The sequence below is a fragment of the Ursus americanus genome, chromosome X (assembly GCF_024610735.1).
Source record: "Ursus americanus isolate L20-20 chromosome X, mUrsAme1.1.p, whole genome shotgun sequence".
In the NCBI taxonomy this organism is placed as follows: Eukaryota; Metazoa; Chordata; class Mammalia; order Carnivora; family Ursidae; genus Ursus; species Ursus americanus.
In genome coordinates this window covers 12,277,516-12,296,238 of record NC_142164.1, presented here as the reverse complement: position 1 = coordinate 12,296,238, position 18,723 = coordinate 12,277,516, and the positions used below count along the sequence as shown (strand labels likewise).

The 18,723-nt window shown below is 41.5% G+C and overlaps 1 protein-coding gene across 5 annotated transcripts in view; it reads right to left on the bottom strand.

Moving 5' to 3' along the window:
* Positions 1 to 12,069: 12,069 nt before the first annotated feature.
* The window catches only part of ATP11C (ATPase phospholipid transporting 11C (ATP11C blood group)), a 176,351-nt gene continuing 169,697 nt past the window's right edge, over positions 12,070 to 18,723 (bottom strand). For 2 of the 5 annotated variants that reach the window (XM_045805124.2, XM_045805123.2), the window contains one exon: positions 12,070 to 14,810. Coding sequence is in view for 3 of the 5 variants with exons in the window: in XM_045805123.2 (XP_045661079.1) it covers positions 14,748 to 14,810 (63 nt within the window). In the remaining 2 variants the exon portion in view is untranslated. Of the gene's footprint in view, positions 14,811 to 17,392; positions 17,498 to 18,186; positions 18,278 to 18,723 lie in introns of those variants that run through there. The other 3 variants (XM_087859692.1, XM_045805122.2, XM_087859693.1) reach the window with 3 other exon arrangements.

Sequence of the window (18,723 nt, the reverse complement as noted above, 5' to 3'; positions counted from 1 at the left end):
TCTTCCTACTGAGCCAGCCAGGCTCCCCTGTGATACAATTTTTAAATGAGCTGCTGTGACCCAGGAAGAACAACAATAAATAAAACATGGGTAAATTAAAAAGCCCTGCATTTGTGCTCCAAAAACAATTGTACAACTATGGGATGGAAGTTGTAGTGAGTTAAATGGTGACCCCCAAAATATATGTCCACATCCTAATCCCTGGAACCTGTGAATGTGACCTTATTTGGTAAAAGAGTTTTTGCAGATGAAATTAAGGATCTCAGGATGAGATCATCCTGGATTATCCCTGTGGGCTCTAAATGCAGTGACAAGTCTTCTTATAAGAGAAATACAAAGGAGAGACACAGGGAGAAGAGAAGACCATGTGAAAATGGAGGCAGAGATTGGACTGACGCAGCCACAAACCAAGAAACTTCTGGAACCACTGGAAGCTGGAAGAGGTAAGGCAGAATTCTTTTTTTAAAAGACTTACTTATTTTAGAGAGCGAGAGAGCGTACGCACACTCGAGTAGGGGGAGGGGCAGAGGGAGAGAAGCAGACTCCCCACTGAGCACAGAGCTGAAGACCCTGAGATCATGACCTGAGCTGAAACCAAGAGTCAGATGCTCAACCGACTGAGCCGCCCAGGGCCCCCAATGACAAGGAAGAATTCTTATGGAGCCTTCTGAGTGAGTGTTGTTCTGTCAACACCTCGATCTCAGACTTCGATCCTCCAGAACCACAAAAGAATACATTTCTACCATTTTTGTTTTTGTTTTTCTTTTCTCTTTTTTTAAGTAGGCTTCTTGCTCACCATGGAGCCCAGTTCGCGGCTTGAACTCGTGACCCTGAGATCAAGACCGGAGCTGAGATTGAGTCAGTCGCTTAACAAACTGAGCCACCCAAGTGCCCCACATTTCTACTGTTTCAAGTCTGTGGTATTTGCTACACTAGCCCTAGAAAAGTAATATAGGGACACATAGTTTGGAAACAGTATATGTGAAAATATCTGGCTGATAGAGCAAAATGCAGACTTCAGCCACAGCAATGGAAACAGAGTTAATAGATCAAGGGAAGTAACCATTCTACCACAGAGCTGAAATACTGCACTTCGTCCTTAGTGCCGCCTTTTAGGAGAGCTCATTGATAAATGGGAGCCTCGTCAGAGACAAGTGACCAGGACGGTGATGGTTCTGGAAGGCTTGTCATACAAAAGAAGAGTTGACAGCATTGGAGATGGGTATCCTGCAAAAGTGGTGGGGGGGTGAGCAGGAGCCCTGAAACACGTGAAAGGCTGTCTTGTCAGAGGGAGTCATCTTGCTTTGTGTCACTCCCAGAGCAAAATTGGGTCCAGCAGGTGGGAGTAAAAACAGAAGAGAAGCTGTCTAACAACTGCTCATTACAGAAACTCAACACACTGAAAGTATTTCAAAAGGGGAAACGCATTGGCTTCCCAATTCTAGAAATACAACCTCTGGTTTTGCCTCTGCAGTTCATTGGTTTGTGTGACTCTGGACATATCGTTTTCCCTTCTTTGCATCTCGGTTTTCTTTTCCTTCTTATTTTTTTAAAGATTTTATTTATTTATTTGAGAAAGAGAGAGAGAGCACAGGTAGGGGAAGCAGCAGGCGGGGGAGAAGCAGACTCCCCACTGAGCAAGGAGTCGGATGCGGGAGTTGATTCCAGGACCCTGGGATCATGACCTGAGCCCGAGGCAAATGCTTCACTGACTGAGCCACCCAGGCGCCCCTGGAAAGATTACTTTAAAAAAATTATATGAGGGGTGCCTGGGTGAGCAAACGAATGAATGAAAAGCGTCCTTCCTTGGGTCCCCTTCTCCTTAGGAGGTTTTCTATCGTTCTTGGAGCTGACGCAGTGTCAAGGAGTTGGAGACAAGGGAGGGTACCTATCTGGGCCTCATTCATCATCCACAGTGAGGTCCATCATCCCAATCTACATGGTGTGTCCTGCAGCCCGAAGCTCTCCTGGCTCTTCCCGTGCTGAGGCTTGGAAGTCTTCTCCAAGGCTGGCTGGCAGGGATCCCGGGTGCCTGGAGGCAACCTGCTGTTGTCCTGTTTCTGCTGCGTCCCTGGAAGGGCTGCTCAACAGGACAGCAGAGGTCCTGCCTGCACTCTGCCCTCAGAGACCCCTTTCTCATTTCTCCTCAGCCATCTGCGGAAAGGCTTCAGTAATCATGTAATTTTCCAAGGCACTGTATGCCCGTGATTCCCCTTTTCTCTCTCCTCTGCGAACCTTTTACATTCTTAATGATCTGTCTTTGGAACACAAAAGCCGAAGGTAAGCTATGCAGGTAATTTTGTTTCTCTGGTGCTATGTATTTTTTTTTCAAGACTTTTTTTTTTTAAGATTTTATTTATTTATTTGACAGAGATAGAGACAGCCAGCGAGAGAGGGAACACAAGCAGGGGGAGTGGGAGAGGAAGAAGCAGGCTCCTAGCGGAAGAGCCTGATGTGGGGCTCGATCCCACAACGCCCTGAGCCGAAGGCAGACGCTTAACCGCTGTGCCACCCAGGTGCCCCGGTGCTATGTATTAAGGTAATGAGCTGGGGCTGGCTCTCTGTTTGAATATGGGGAAGGTAAAGGGGGAAGTGTGAAGAATATTCTCCGCATATATTGTCATTTCTTTCTCCTCTCTGAGTTCAAAGTCAGTTGAGAAACGGCTCAGGCATCAGTCAGAGATAAAGTTTATTCATTCAACACAAATTGGTTAAATACCATCCACTGTCCCAGCACTGCTTTAGGCACGAAAGAATACAGCAGTGCCCAAAGCAGACAAAAAAGCCATCTAGGGTCCGCAAAGTTACATTTTATTTTCATTTATTTTTATTATTTATTTTTTTACAAAGTTACATTTTAAAAAACTTGACCTAGCCTGAGGTCAAAGTGACCTTCCCTCAATGAATTCATCCATTTAGTCGGATACTTAGTGGCTGAAAGACTGGATGAAGCCTTGACTGTTTCCTTTGCTGTGCAGAAGCTTTTATCTTTTTTTAAAAAAAGGTTTTATTTATTCCTTTGAGCTAGGGAGAGAGAGCACAAGCAGGGGAGAGGCAGAGGGAGAGGGAGAAGCGGGCTCTCGGCTGAGCAGGGAGCCTGATGCAGGCCCTCGATGCAGGGCTCCATCCCAGGGCCTGGAGACCATGACCTGAGGCAAAGGCGGACGGTCAACCGTGTGAGCCACCCAGGCGCGCCGGAAGCTTTTTATCTTGATGAAATCCCAATATTTATTTTTGCTGTTGTTTCCCTTGCTTTTGGAGCCGTGTCTAGCAAGAAGTTGCTGATTTCGAGGTTGAAGAGGTTGCTGCCTGTGTTCTCCTCCAGGATCTTGATGGATTCCGGTCTCACATTTATGTCTTTCATCAGTTTTGAATTTATTTTGTGTATGGTGTAAGAAAATGGTCCAGGTTCATTCTTCTGCAGGTGGCTGTCCAATTTTACCCACACCATTTGTTGAAGAGACTGTCCTTTTTCCATTGGATCTTCTTTCCTGCTTTGTCGAAGACTAGTTAACCATAGAGTTGAGGGTCCACTTCTGGGTTCTCTCTTCTGTTCCACTGATCTATGTGTCTGTTTTTGTGCCAGTACCATACTGTTTTGATGACTACACCTTTGTAATAGAGCTTGAAGTCCAGAATTGTGATGCCCCCAGCTTTGGTTTTCTTTTTCAACATTCCTCTGGCTATTTGGGGTCTTTTCTGGTTCCATACAAATTTTAGAATTGTTTGTTCCAGCTCTGTGAAAGAAGTTGATGGTATTTTGATAGGGATTGCATTGAATGTGTAAATTGCTCTGGGTAGCATAGACATTTTAACAATATTTATTCTCCCAATCCATGAGCATGGAACATTTTTTTCATTTGTTTGTGTCTTCCTCGATTTCTTCCATAAGCGTTCTGTAGTTTCTAGAGTACAGATCCTTTACCTCTTTGGTCAGGTTTATTCCTAGGTATCTTATGGTTTTGGGTGCTATTGTAAATGGGATCGATTCCTTAATTTCTCTTTCTTCACACACATTGTTAGTGTATAGAAATGCAACTGATATCTGTGCATTGGTTTTGTGTCCTGCCACATTACCGAATTCTTGTATGAGTTCTAGTAATTTTGGGGTGGAGTCTTGGGTTTTCCACATAAAGTATCATGTCATCTGTGAAGAGTGAGAGGTTGACTTCTTCTTTGCCAGTTTGAGTGCCTTTTATTTCTTTTTGTTGTCGGATTGCTGAGGCTAGGACTTCTACTACTATGTTGAACAACAGTGGTGAGAGTGGGCTTCCCTGTCATGTTCCTGACCTTAGGAGAAAAGCTCTCAGTTTTCCCCCATTGATTGCAAATGACAGATAAAGGGCTGGTATCCAAGATCTATAAAGAACTTATCAAACTCAACACCTAAAAAACAAATAATCCAGCCAAGAAATGGGCAGAAGACAGGAACAGAACATTTCTCCAAAGACGACATCCAAATGGCCAACAGACACAGAAAAAATGCTCCACATCACTTGGCATCAGGGAAACACAAATCAAAAACCACAATGAGAGACCACTTCGCATCAGTCAGAATAGCTAAAATTAACAGGACAGGAAACAACAAATGTTGGAGAGGATATGGAGAAAGGGGATCCCTCCTACACTGTTGGTGGGAATGGAAGCTGGTGCACCCACTCTGGAAACCAGTATGGAGATTCCTCAAGAAGTTAAACATAGAGCTACCCTACAACCCAGCAATTGCACTACTAGGTATTTACCCAAAGATACAAACGTAGTGATCAGAAGGGGCACCTGTACGTCAATGTTTATGCAGCAATGTCCACAATAGATGTCCATCAACAGATGAATGGTAAAGAAGATGTGGTCCATATATACAATGGAATATTACTCAGCCATCAGAAGGAACGATTATCCAACATTTGCAGCAACATGGACGGGACTGGAGGGTATTATGCTGAGCAAAATAAGTCAGTCAGAGAAAGACAATTATGTGGTTTCACTCGTGTGTGGAATATAAGAAACAGCATAGATGATCATAGGGGAAGGGAGGGAAAACTTAATGAGAAGCCATCCGAGAGAGAGAGAGAGAGAGAGAGAGAGAGAAACCAAGAGAGACTCTTAACTATAGGAACCAAACTGAGGGTCGCTGGATGGGAGGTGGGTGGGGGGATGGGGTAACTGGGGGATGGGCATTAAGGAGGGCACGTGATGTGATGAGCACTGGGTGTTACACGCAACTGATAAATTATTGAACACTACATCTGAAACTAATGATATACTGTGTGTTGGCTAATTGAATTTAAATAAGTAAAAAAAAAGAGAAAAGACTGAAGCCACCTCTTCCACCTGCCAATCTGGTTTACTGCTCCCAATGGGCTTACTGCATGGGAGATCCAGGAATGGAGAAAAGAACACCTAGTAGCTTGCAAGCTGGCAGCTCTGAAAGAGAAAGAGCCAAAGTGGGCTGAACACACACACACACACACACACACACACACACATGAGAGACAGAGAGAGAGAGCAAGAGAGCGAGAGAGAGAATACCCCCCTCTCCAGGCTCACCAGTTAGCTACTTGAGTGGGTGGAAAGGGGAGCAGAAACCCTATTCTACATACTTCGTAGAGAGTGAGGTCCTATTTTATGGCCAGAGGTAGGAACATGGAGAGGGAAAATTACTCCCTTTGCAATTAATATTGCAGCTTTTTATCCAGACCCTCATGAATTGTTCCTGACTTTTGAATAAGACGTGGGTGAATTTATCTAGATACGCTTACTCCTCATTTAGCTCTAGTTTTTAAGCTCAGTTTTTAATGCCCAGGGTCTCTGTTACTAATTGAGAAGCCTGTATTATAAAAGGGCCTTCTACTTCCATTAATCTGTGCATCCATAAAACATTATCTGTATCACATTAAATATATTATAGCAGTGAGTTCCGATTAGTTTCCCCACATTTTCTTCATATGGGAAACACAAGGGGTGACATTTATCAAGCGGCTAAAATATAGCTCCTTAAAGTTTTATCTTTATATACATTTAATTATATGAAATTTGAACCTGGCTCCTTAAATCCTTGATGTGCTAGTTTTGAGTCTATTTTCTCTCAGAGGCATTCCTCACCCTTCCCTGCTCTGCTCTGTACTGTAGGGATAGGGAATGACCCCCTCAAGCTGTTTCCCATGCTCCCATGTTAGCTGGCTTCCAGCTGGGTCCAACCAATGGAAAGCACTAGCTGGAGGCTTGGGGGCAGGTGGGAGCCCGGGTGTCTCTACCTCAGGCTGCATCTGTAAGAGCAGCTGAAACCCCAGCTGCTCCACACAGGCCCACCATGATTCCCATTCCTGCCAAAAGACCAGGCCATAGGCTCCAGGATCTTCCCCGCCCATCTGTCCCCTCAAGCCTAAGATGGTTCTGGCCTCCTACTCTAATCTCTGGGTTGCTTTGCATAGAGCCCCAGTTGGCTTTTTAGCTCAGCCAACACGTGTGTAATCAATTCCCTGTATTAAGTTCCATTTATTTTAAATACATGTAATGGTCTGTTTTCCAGTTTGGACCTTGACCACTGCTTTTGGCTTGAAAACTGTCTTCAGGCTCAGACAACAACCAGGTTAAAGAACCTAGCTACTGCTTTCTTTCTTGAAGGTGTTCCATGAAAAACTGGCGTCCAGTGATTTGTTGTTACATGGTCTATGCAAAAAGTGATCCTTGGTTTGGAACACAGTGGGTTCAACAAAGTCACATGGGTTTCTTTAATATTAGATCTTTCGTAGACTTTAATGCTCTAGAATGCATTGGAATTTGTCCGACAGGGTAAAATCATACATGGAAATTCCCAAAGTTATTTAGCCAGGGAGCCCACTTTTTCAAGGAACACCTAATAACATTTCCCAGGACTCTCATGTTTCATACAACCCAGTTTGGAAAATGGTGAATAACAGTAATCTCAGGCAGGCTTTTGATAGGAGCGGGGCAGAATCATTTCAGATCAATAGTGTTGGCCATATAGCAATGTTGTTTAAGTGATGAACATACTTTACCCCCCCCCCTTTTTTTTAAAGATTTATTTACTTGAGAGAGAGAGTGCTCAAGTGGGGAGAGGGGCAGAGGGAGAGGGAGAATCTCGGGGAGCCCAGCTTGGGGCTCAATCTCACAACCCTGAAATCAGGACCTGAGCTGAAATCACAAGCTGGTCACTTCACCGACTGAGCCACCCAGCGCCCCAGTGATGTGCGTACTTTAGATACCAGGCGGAGGTGGCTAACCTGCTGCCTCATTATGAAAATTGGAGGAGCTTGCTTGTATGCTCACTCAGGCGGCAGGAAACGGGTAGGAGGAGCAAACTTACCTTGGGAAACACCTGATTGAGTAGTACTGGAGGGAAACCCAGTTCAACACCCTCAACTTTGATGAAAGGGAAAATCCAGGCCTGGGGCATTTTATTACTTTTTTTAAGGATTCTATTCTTAAGTAATCTCTACACCCAACGTGGGGCTCAAACCCACAATTCTGAGATCAAGAGCCGCACTGTTCCACCTACTGGGCCAGCCAGGCGCCCCAGGGCCTGGGGCAGTTTGAGGCTAACCCGCTTCACAGCTAAGTGCATCGGCACGACCCCTGTTCATGGTTTCAGCTGCGGTACAATGGCACCTGGCCCACAGGAAAATGATTACAGAAAGATTTGCTTTTTGATCATCCTAGACTCTGCAGGACATGCTTTTGGGGTTCTGGACAAACTGCACAGTGGGGTGTAGCAAGAAACGCATTGGGTCAGACTTGGGTTCAGTCCTGAGGGGCCAGGGCAAGATAATTAGCTCATCTGAGCCTCAATTTTTTTTTTTTGTAAGAACTTTTTATTTGGGAGAGCGAAAGAGAGAGCACAGTGAGCACACAAGTGGGGGGTGGGGGCAGAGAGTGAAGCAGACTCCCCCCGAGACAGGAGCCCAACAAGGGGCTCGATCTCAAGATCCTGGGATCATGACCTACGCGGAAGGCAGATGCTTAACAGACTGAGCCACCCAGGCGCCCCTGAGCCTCAGTTTATCTGTAAGAATTTGGAGTTTAATGATCTCCACATAGAGATACTGCGGAGATTAAATGAGGTATGTAAAAGCATTCCATGAAGTGTTATGCAGACAATAGCTAACAGTTTGAGTATTCTATAGTTAGCTCAATTTAATGTCCTCTCCCATTAATATTTTTATGCTTTACTGTGCTCTTTCCCTTTCCTTTTTTTTTTTTTTTTAAAGCTCTACATCCAATGTGGGGCTTGAACTCACGGTCCCATGATCAAGAGCTGCATATGCTACTGACTGAGCCAGCCAGGTGCCCTGATTTATTGTGTTTTGACTGTTTTTTTTCAAATCATAATTTAGAACTAAATTCAGACTAAGTTGCAAAAAGTACAAAAAATTCCCATATACTCCCTATTCAGATTCTACAAAATATAACACGGTCACAGTTTCAAAAATCATTTAACATCGATAAAACCTATGATAGCATATAGCCTATATACCTCAGTTAAACTCACCAAGTACCCTCCTCATGTCCAATTTCTGGTCCAGGACTGAACTGAGGACCACATACCAAGTGAGCCAGCTAGGCACCCCAATTTTTAAAAATAAGATTTAAAAGAAAAAAATTTAGAAAGACTATTTATGAGAGAGAGAGAGAGAGAGAGGGAGAATCCTTAGCAGACTCCCTACTGAGCACCGAGCCCAGTGCGGGACTCAATCCCAGGACCCCAAGATCATGACCTGAGCCAAAGTCAGACACTTAACTGAGCCACCCAAGTGCCCCATTAAATTTTGTTTTTAAAATATGCTCGTTTATTTTCGTTTGTCTTTTCTAAGTAAGCTCTACGCCCAGTGTGGGGCTTGAACTCATGACACCAAGATCAAGTTGCATGTTCTACCAACAGAGCCAGCCAGGAGCCCCCATGATCTTTATAATTTTGAGATTACTGGTCAGTTATTGTGTAGAATTATCCCTCAGTTTTGGTGTCATGCTTTCTTATGGTTAATATTAATAATTAGCATTCATATTGTGATGGCTTGTTTATTCATGCCATCGGGGGTGATATAATGATGGAAATAGTGTTCTGGTTAAGCTTATGGACTCTAGTCAGAATACCTATGTTCAAAATCCGGCTCTAGCAGGGATGTCTGGCTGGCATGTAGTGAGTTTGAGCCCCATGTTAGGTGTATTTTACTTAAAAAAAAAAATCTGGGGCAGCTGGGTGGCTCAGTGCGTTAAGCACCCGACTCTTGATTTTAGCTCAGGTCATGCTTTCAGGGTTGTGAGATCAAGCCCCAGGTTGAGCTTTGCTTTCAATATGTCCGTCTGCTTGAGATGCTTTCCCTCGGCCCCTCCCGCCACTCATGTGTGCACTTGTGCATACTCTAAAATAAATAAATTTAAAAAAATCTGGCTCTACCAGGTAGTGCAGGGCGGGACTGCTGAAAGGTTGCTTTTCTTCTAAGTACTGTTATTGGAAAAACATTGTTCTCTTTACAGTTCTCTTATTTGTATCCATCTTTTCTCTTCAATTCCCCAAGAGCCCGTAGAAGTATCTTCCTGGAACAAAGGCCCCTCGCTAAGGGCAACCAACCTTCCAAGGCTTGCCTGGAACTTTCCTAACGTCAGCACTTAAAGTTCCATGACCTGGAAGACCTTTCACTTCCCAGCTGAGATGGTGTGGTATGCCGAATAACAGCCCCCCGAAGATGTCCACGTCCTTCCTAATTCCTTGAACTGTCAATATGTCACCTTACCATGGAAAAAGGGACATTGCAGATGTGACTTAAAGATCTCGAGCTGGAGAGATATCCTGGATTATCCACATGGATCCAATGTAATCACAGAGGGAATGCAGGAGGGTCAGACTCAGAGATGTGACAATGGGAGCAGAGAGATTTGAAGATGGACCAGGAAGGGATCATGAGACAAGGAATCACGTTACTTTTTTTTTTTTAAGATTTTATTTATTTGAGAGCGAGAACACGAGCAGTGTGTGTGGGGGGGGTGTATGAGGGGCAGAGAGAGAGGAAGCAGACTCCTCACCATGCAGGGAGCCAGATGTAGGGCTCAATCCCAGGACCCTGAGATCATAACCCGAGCCGAAGGCAGACGCTCAACCAACCGAACCACCCAGGCGCCCCATCACAAAACCTGGAAGTTATAAAAGGCAAGGGAGCAGATCTCCTCTAGAGCTTCCAGGAAAAACACACCTTGATTTTAGGACTTCCAGAATTGTAAGAGAATACATTTGTGTTGCAAAAAAAAAAAAAAAAAAAATCTTGCTCTACCAGACGGTGTGACCTTGGTTTGTGACTCAGTTTCTTTATCTGTCAAACGGAGGAATCTGAGTATCTACTTCATAAGACTGAATTATGAAAGGCATGAGTACACACCATAAGTCATTAGAACAGCGCCTGGCACACATTAAGTGCGGTTTAAGTGTTACTTGGAGTAGTTGTGATTTTAGTGGCTTTACTGGCAAATTGATGAAGAGACCAAGGAAGCAGCAGGCATTTTAACTATGAACATCCTTTGCCCCTCTCCACACGAAGAGCCAGGGCCAAAGACTTTCTGGTCCACCAAGAGGTGCACTGTTCCTTTCAGCCAGAGGCCCGCTCCTAGCACTTGCTCTTCAAGCCCACGAGGACTTGCTTGAACCACAAGCAACATTTCTTCAACACAAATGGTTAACATACTAGGAACCGAGCCCATGTTTCCTTGCCCGTAAGTTGCTGGGAAAATGTGTCGAATCAATTTTACAAAGTTGTGAAATAATTAGCCCCTGTTTTTCTGACTATTCCCAGAACTCAGGCCTTCAAGCTTCATTAGTATGCGGGCAGCTCGTCAGCCGTGGACCCACCCACTGAATAACCATAGTGATAACCTCAGCCCCTAACCTTTCTATGTGCTTCTTGCTGAAGGGCCAAACCACTCAGACCCTCACAATACTTACTTTATTGGCCAATCCTGGGGAGACTCAGCAGTGAGGCAGCTCCCCACAAAGCTGGATGGGGGAAGGGAAGGAAGCCTGCACAGACTAATTAATTCCAAGAAGGTAGAAAGAATCTACCCCAGCTACATCTATAAAAATTTGGTAAATGACAACTATTCATTAAAAAGATCAAAGCAATAAAACACCCCTTAATATAAAAATAATGATTTCATCTGAATAACAAATGGTATTTTGCAAAGCAGTTTTGATCCCTTTACCTCATTTGACCACCGCTCACCCCCAAGACACCATTTTACAGGCGAGAAGGGGACTGAGAGGAAAATGACTCAAAGTGACAACGCTGAAAACTTTAACTCAGGTCTCACCTCCAAATACAGCTCCTTTCTCACTTACCAAAAAATAAAAAGGAGACACCTGAAATTAATATAACACAGTATGTTACCTATGCTGGAATTAAAGAAGCTTAATTAAAAAATAAAAATAAAAACGAAATTCACTAAACGTAGGTCGAAGACTTAACATGATCAGAAGGCTACAAAAACATAGAGACTTAAGTGTAAAAATGTAATGCAACCAGCTATGGTGGAGAAAGTTCAGTTTCTTAGCAGTCAAGGACAGTAGGGCTTTCACAAGATCTGAGATGCAGGCTGAGCCAGGGGGAGGGGATGCAGAGGTGGGAGGGGGAAGGGATGCAGAGGCGGGAGGAGGGGCAGGGAGAGGGAGGTGTACACACACGCTTTTGGACCAAATTTCAAGCGACTGTAGAATCGCTGCATGTTTGGATACTTAAGAATCAAATGATTTCAATGAGATCGAGACACAGACCACATATCACACTACCTCCAATGTGTGGGCAGCCGAGAGCACACTGCCAAGCACACACTAGTAGATTTTCAATATGTATTCACTGATTTGGCTGCACTTTTATCTATGCAGACAGTCCCACTCAAAACTCCCAGAAAAACTCTACCCTCCCCAAATTAGGTATTGCCCTAAAATGCCAGTTGAACGCATGTAGAGACAGGCAAAGAGAAAACTAAAAAACAATTTCCCATCACCATATTGCTTCTGTATTTTTATGTCAAACTGAGACCTTCCCAAAAAAAGAGGCTCAAATATCAATCATATCATACCAAAGTTTATTGATACATCAAACAAAAATTTCTGTAATGAAAAAGGCAAGTTGCATTCATAAAAGATGGCATTCACAGTCATTATAGAAAGCAACGACATAGATGTAAAAAATTGCTTAAGTGAAAAATGTAATATTGCAGTCCCATTTTGCAAGCTGAAAAATGATTTTGTTAACACTTGCATAAAATCTGCACATTTATATACTGCATGTTATTAAAAAATTCCATCACTAAATTATTGTGAATTTTGCAAATTTAGGCCTACATTTATACTGTTGCTGGTGTAGATGTTGTAGATACGGAATCTATGTTTTATGTTTAGTAGGTTACACCTTCAAACACTGGACAACAGTTGTGAAAATTACAAGGACATCTTGATAGTTCAAATTTGTTCAAATGATGGGTATGTGATCCTATTATTACATTTTTCCCCTTTCTCTGTCACAGAATAAGGTGGTTAGGTTGTAGTGCTAAGAATACTGTAGGATGGCTTACTTCGAGTGGTTATATCTGCTAACCCATGCTAGCCATTTTTCAGCTCATTAATAAAATATCTTTCAAAAAGGAAAGTCGGGTCCCTCTCAACGATCTAGGCCATGATTATCACTGTCATGAATTTGAGCTGCAGTGTAACGTGTAGCTGAGACAGGACTTTAAATCCCCCTTAGTCGCCTTTCTTCCTGGCTGCGAGGAATTTTACATGCCACCGTTAACGTCTCCACTGCCCCGGATGTTCTGATTATGGCAACCTCCAATGGTTTGCGCTGAACGAGTCTCTCTCTACACTGTGGATCTCTCATTTGTATTCACAGTCCCTCTAGTACTTAGTGAAACAACAATAACAACACAGCAACGACTCTAACACGAACAAGAACAACAAAAAACATCAAAAGCTTTCCTGGGTCTGATTTTTTTAGCTCTTTGGAATAGGCAAAGAATATACAGACTTTGTTTTCAGTAGATTACCTCAAATACAGGCGACCAGAACACAGCGCACTGGCTAAGCTGTGAATGACATCTAACAAAATACCCCAAAATAATACTGATCGGTGAGAACAAATGACATAATGAAAAAGGGGCATAATGACAGATTGGTTTCTGATAACTGTAATTATGTCCTTCCTAGAAAAATGACACCTAGACATTAACACAAAATCTATATGGAAAAATCAATGTGCCACGTGGACCATATAAATACACTGGTAGAGACTAAATTCAATACTTTTCTAAATCAAGGTACAATATAAACACTAATAATAATACAGGCATGCCAGAAAGACAACCAAACATGGAAACCGGTATGAAAACACCTAGTAATCTCTACGCCCAATGTGGGGTTTGAACTCATGACCCCAAGATCCAAGAGACGCATGCTTCACTGACTGAGCCAGCCATGCGCCCCGGAAAACGCTTTTTAAGAGCCCACTTCAATCTAGTCGTCAAATGTAGCCATTTATATCCAAAAGGCGTGTTTCATTTTAACATTTAATAAAGACGTTTCACATTTATTTTTATGTTTTAAGTGAACTCAGTAGGAGGCTAAAGCCTCCTTCTAGTCCAGTAAGTTGAGGACTTTACCAAAGTGAATCTCATGGTTTAAAGTGAGACCATCACCTAACCACGTTTGCTAAGAGAGAAAACATTCATGTTCAGAATCATGGCTTTGTAGGCTGAATCACCACCGTCTTGGGATGGATCCCTCTTTCCCAAATTGGTAAGTTAAAAAAAAAAAAAAGTGCTGCATATACGCACAAACGCAGCCTCCTTCAAAAAACCATCATTAACAGTTTGAAATAAGCTATTTTCCCCCCTCTCCACAAAAAATTATAAAAGACTGATGTTCAGATGGCTTTACTTTTTATGTAACTATGGTTTTGCCTATCTCACCTCAGATCCCAGTAAAACTAATATAGGAAAAATCTGTTTTATCTTAACTCTCTTGACAGGCTACTTACTAAGTGATTGGAAATGTTTTATTTTCAAATCTAGTAGCCACACACCCATTAAGTAGGATTTAATTCAGAAGAACAAAAATAAAATACGCAATTTTTTTGATTCTCACAAAAATATCCAGGATGAACATTCTTTTCACGTAAGGGTTCAAGGTATTTTTCTGGCAAGGATAGTCTATGAAGACAAAATTAGCATGTGGGTGAACAGAAAGGATTAACTATTCTTATGTACTGATACCATTTAGTCTTCTTGTATGTTCAAGTATTCCTTTCATATGTTTGAAAAAAAAATAATTTATCATTCATCAGGAAAAAGAAATGTGATCCAAACAGCCTATTTCTTCTGCCAGGCAAAAAAAGGTAAGATTAGCAAAGTCTATTCATTCCCATTGTATGACTTCTACTTTATATTATATTTAGATCCATTCACAGAGTTCATGGGTTAAAAGGAGCACTCATTTGGTAGTTATATTATTCTATCTAAAGCCAGAAATTCTAATTATTCGTGCTTTCAACTTTCAACGTGATTCGTAACTTAGAGCTTTGGCCGTAATGGCTACTTAACAGTAACTGTAAATGCTTAAGAGAGTCATTTGGTATTTTAATGGACATTGATTCTGAACCCTAGACATAAGAGAGTGGTTTAATTTGTTGCATATTGAGTATCCTGAGATGGTAACTTTTTGTAGTTGTTTCTTCCTGCTTTCTTTTTTAGCTGTAACCATTGTCAATATGCTTGTAGGACAATAACATAGGCAGTTCAAGATTCGGATTCTGAAAAATTTAAAATATACAGAGTTAAAAGGTTTATTTTAACAATAATGTGAAGCCATCTGTTTAGCATTTGCAAAAATAAATCAAGTAGTAAATTTTGTTATGAGAGTAAAGGAACGATCTGAAAGTGCCAAGTTTTATTCACATGCAGGGGGAAAAAAACCTGACACAATAACCAGTTTTTAATCCTTTCTTCATTTGTTAGCTGAATAGATTCAGACTTGCTTTCTGCTTTTGGAATGCTCCAGGGCTCTCCTGTCACTGTTCCCACAAGGACTCTCTGGTCCGTGAGCTCCTTGAAAACACGGAGATTTTATTTTCCTATCTCCAGCACCTAGCCAGGTACTCGGACATGTTGAACAAATGAATTGATTACTGTTTTTTGAGGATGTGTAAATTTTGACAGAGGAAGTCTAAAGATATACTCAGTTTTGAAAGGCTGTTGTACAAGTATTTTTCCTTTACTGAAAGAAACATGTTTCTTCCCCATATAATGCTGAGGTTAATTTTCTTTTTGGTAGATCATGTATCTATGAGTCAATGGATGCTTCTGTTTTTCTTATTCATCATCTTTTTAGAAAAGCGACCACAGAAATGTCCCGAAATCTGTAGATTCTTCTCTGTCCTCTGAACATTATCAAATGCTATTACAGGGATAGGGCGTGGTAGACCAACTGATCACACAGTAAAAATCAGGTATGTTGAGAAGTGGAAGTCTTCGATCTCGGGAGGGAGCCTAACTTTCATTCTCCACTCTAAAATCCAAACTTTTAAAACAGGAATAGGGGAGGGCCTTCAGGGGTATGCTATTTTCTTCCCATTTTGGTGCACCTTCCTTGCCATGACTGGACTAGAAGTCCTCTAGAATATGTTCCATTTCTTTCATGTTCCCTACTTTCTTAAGAGTTCTTCACGTAGCAGGGTCATGGTGACTGAACCGCACCAAAATAAGGCTGCCGTTCACATTGAGAACTTATAAAAGGAGTCATGCAGCTCGCTCATCAAGCGACAAACTCAGTGGCTGAACTACTTGCCAAGTATTTTCCTCGGAGGAAAAACAACGCTACACGAAAAGATATTCGTGGAAGAAATAACTATGTTAAAAATAAAACAATTGTTTAAAAAATAAAACTTCCTCAATTCTATGTTCCTCATCCTTTGTTATTGTAGGATTTCAGGCCCTGGAGAGGCCAAAAGCAGAAGCAGTGTCTGCTACCCAACCTAGTCTCCCAAACCACAGACCAAGCTAAAGAAAGCAATCCAGGGGGATACAGAATTAGCTGGAAACAGTATGGCTAAAATGCACCATACAGCTTAGGACAAGGCCATCCGGGACAAAAAGGTAAACAACTTTGAAGGCTACCGGGAAGCAGATCATTACTGAGGGAAGATACAAAGCAGGTGTCACTCAAAATGACTGGAGCAAAAAGAGTCTGCTTCCCGAAGAACACCGAGGATGCAGACTATGATAAACCGTAGGCGATAGAACCAAAGTATTCGTGCCATTAGCTTCGTTCTTATTCTTTGCTCAGGGGTGGGGGAGTTGACAGCTGATGAAAACATGGGCCTATGAGGAGGATTCACACTTGTTAGCTCCAAAGAGAACTGAACTGCAATTTCATTCCTGATGATCATTAGTTTTTATGTGTGCATGAAAGACGGCCCTCCCCTAAGCTGTATTGAGTTTTTTCCAAGCTGGTAAGCTTGTAAACTTCATTCACGAATTACTCTGAATTCCTACGGGTGGATAAAGGACCTCTCAAGGCCTGGGATGACAGAGGCCCTTGCAGTGGGAAACAAAATACACACAAAGGAGTCATTCCGAGTTCAAGGACTCCTCCCATGGCATATCAATTCCTCCCGACTATTTTTTGGGGGTAAATGAAACAATATGTTACAAAATGAATTTACTCATTTTTGGAAAAAACAATTCTGAAGCAGTCTACATAACTAGGCTAGCATCCCCCTGAATAGCTAGGAAAGATTTTACCTTTACCTCTGAAAGTTGAAACATTTAGCTTGAATAAAACTTGACATTAAAAAAGTGATTAGATTGGTTCATTAATTTTGGGGATCAGACATTTACGAGTACATTAGGTGTATACCTGCAAACACACAGACACAGCACATGGAGGTACAAACACACCGGATTATTTCCACATACTTCCCAAAAGAACATGCAATGCTAAATCGACTTGACAGTATACAGATGCAATTTTGGAATATTGATTTTCAATTTTCTAAATGATTTTTTAAAATCCAAATGGTATTTCCTAATCAGTATTAACGAATACCGCCATGACAACTTGCCCCTTACAAATTCAATATACTTTCATTGTATTTTTATTGCCCTTCAAGCTCTGCAAAATGCCTAACATTTTATTTGGGGGCTTAACAAATTTCAAATACAGATTTTTCCCATATTCCAAGTAATGCATCTTTATATTTTTTGTAAAGAATCGTATAAAGTTCACCACACCAACAGCAGAGAAAATTTAGAGAGTGGTATTTTCATTTTTTTTCCTTATAATGCTGTTAATCTGTTTCTTTAAAAGCCAGCCCGCTTGTTTAACACTAGGTACCTGTTACAATATATTAGATTCGTCTGAGAATGTTCGTAAAAGAAGAGGTCTGACTGAAGGTCTGGCGGATAATGAGTCAGATGCCCTTTTACAGCTCAGATTTCTCTGTAATAGTGAGGTAAAGATACTTAAAGAAATCATTTGAAGACTGGTTAACCTACCTGGTGATAAAAACGTAGAAGAAAAAAATCATTTCCTATAGACTACTCTTTCAGCCAAGAGTACAAATGATTACACTACAGCAAACGCATAACATTTAAATGAATATATATTGACAGGCCTAAGAAAGTCTCCAACTCGAATTGAATTGTTTTCATGGTAGAAGTATGCAGACATTAGTAGTGTATGGCAAACTGGGGTTTTTGAAATGACACCGGTACGCTGGTTATGTGGTAGATGAGTCAATATGGTTTGATTAGTAAACCTTACCATCCTTTTGGTGAACACCTCTGAGAGTTGTGCTGGTGCTGAGTGTATCGAACAAAGAGAAATTTATGCAAAACATTCCTGTCTTGGTGAACAGACTAGCTCTAACACGCTGTGGCTTCTACTGCGGACCAGGAATCAATGGGACTAGACACTTACAGTCCAAGTGTTTGAAAATCACTTCCTCTTCAATGTGACAAATTGAGAAGGTGAACAAATGATTAAAGGAAAATGACAAAATACTCTTTTAAGTATCAAATAGAAGATATAAAAATGAGTAATGAGAAATAATTTTTCATAAAGAGTCAGAAAATGGCGTCAAGCAAATGAGAATGCAAGCACGTTGGTACATTAAGAAAGGAAATCACCTTATTCACTCCAAGAGAAACTGTGATTGCTGGAAGTTTGAGAAAGCATGAAGATAGTAGATGTTCCTGAGGAAGGGAGGCGTTTCGTTACCTTGTTCACAATTGCACAAAGGGTGGAAAATTGCAGTAGAAAAAAGAGAAATGCAGAAACCAAAAAAAAAAAAAAAAAAGTAAATATTCTCTGAAATCTAAGACATTTAAAAAGAAACCTTGAGAATTCGAAGTCGAAATGACATGTTAGTTTTGAAGGCATTACTCTCTGAAGTAACAGTCAAATTAGAGTTGGGAATAGTCTCTATTATATGTGCAAACTACTATTTCTCTGTTTAACAGTTTAAAATTATTTTGTTAATGGGAAGATTGACTATTTTGAATAAAATAATTTAAAAATACGCTTCTCATTAAAATAAGGCTTACTTCTAATCTTTAATTCAGTAACCTACATTGTTCAAAATCCATTGGTCAGAGAGCTATGTCCAGGGTCCATCACCAATCTAACCTTGAAGGAACTCTCTGCCCTATCCAATCGCATAGATA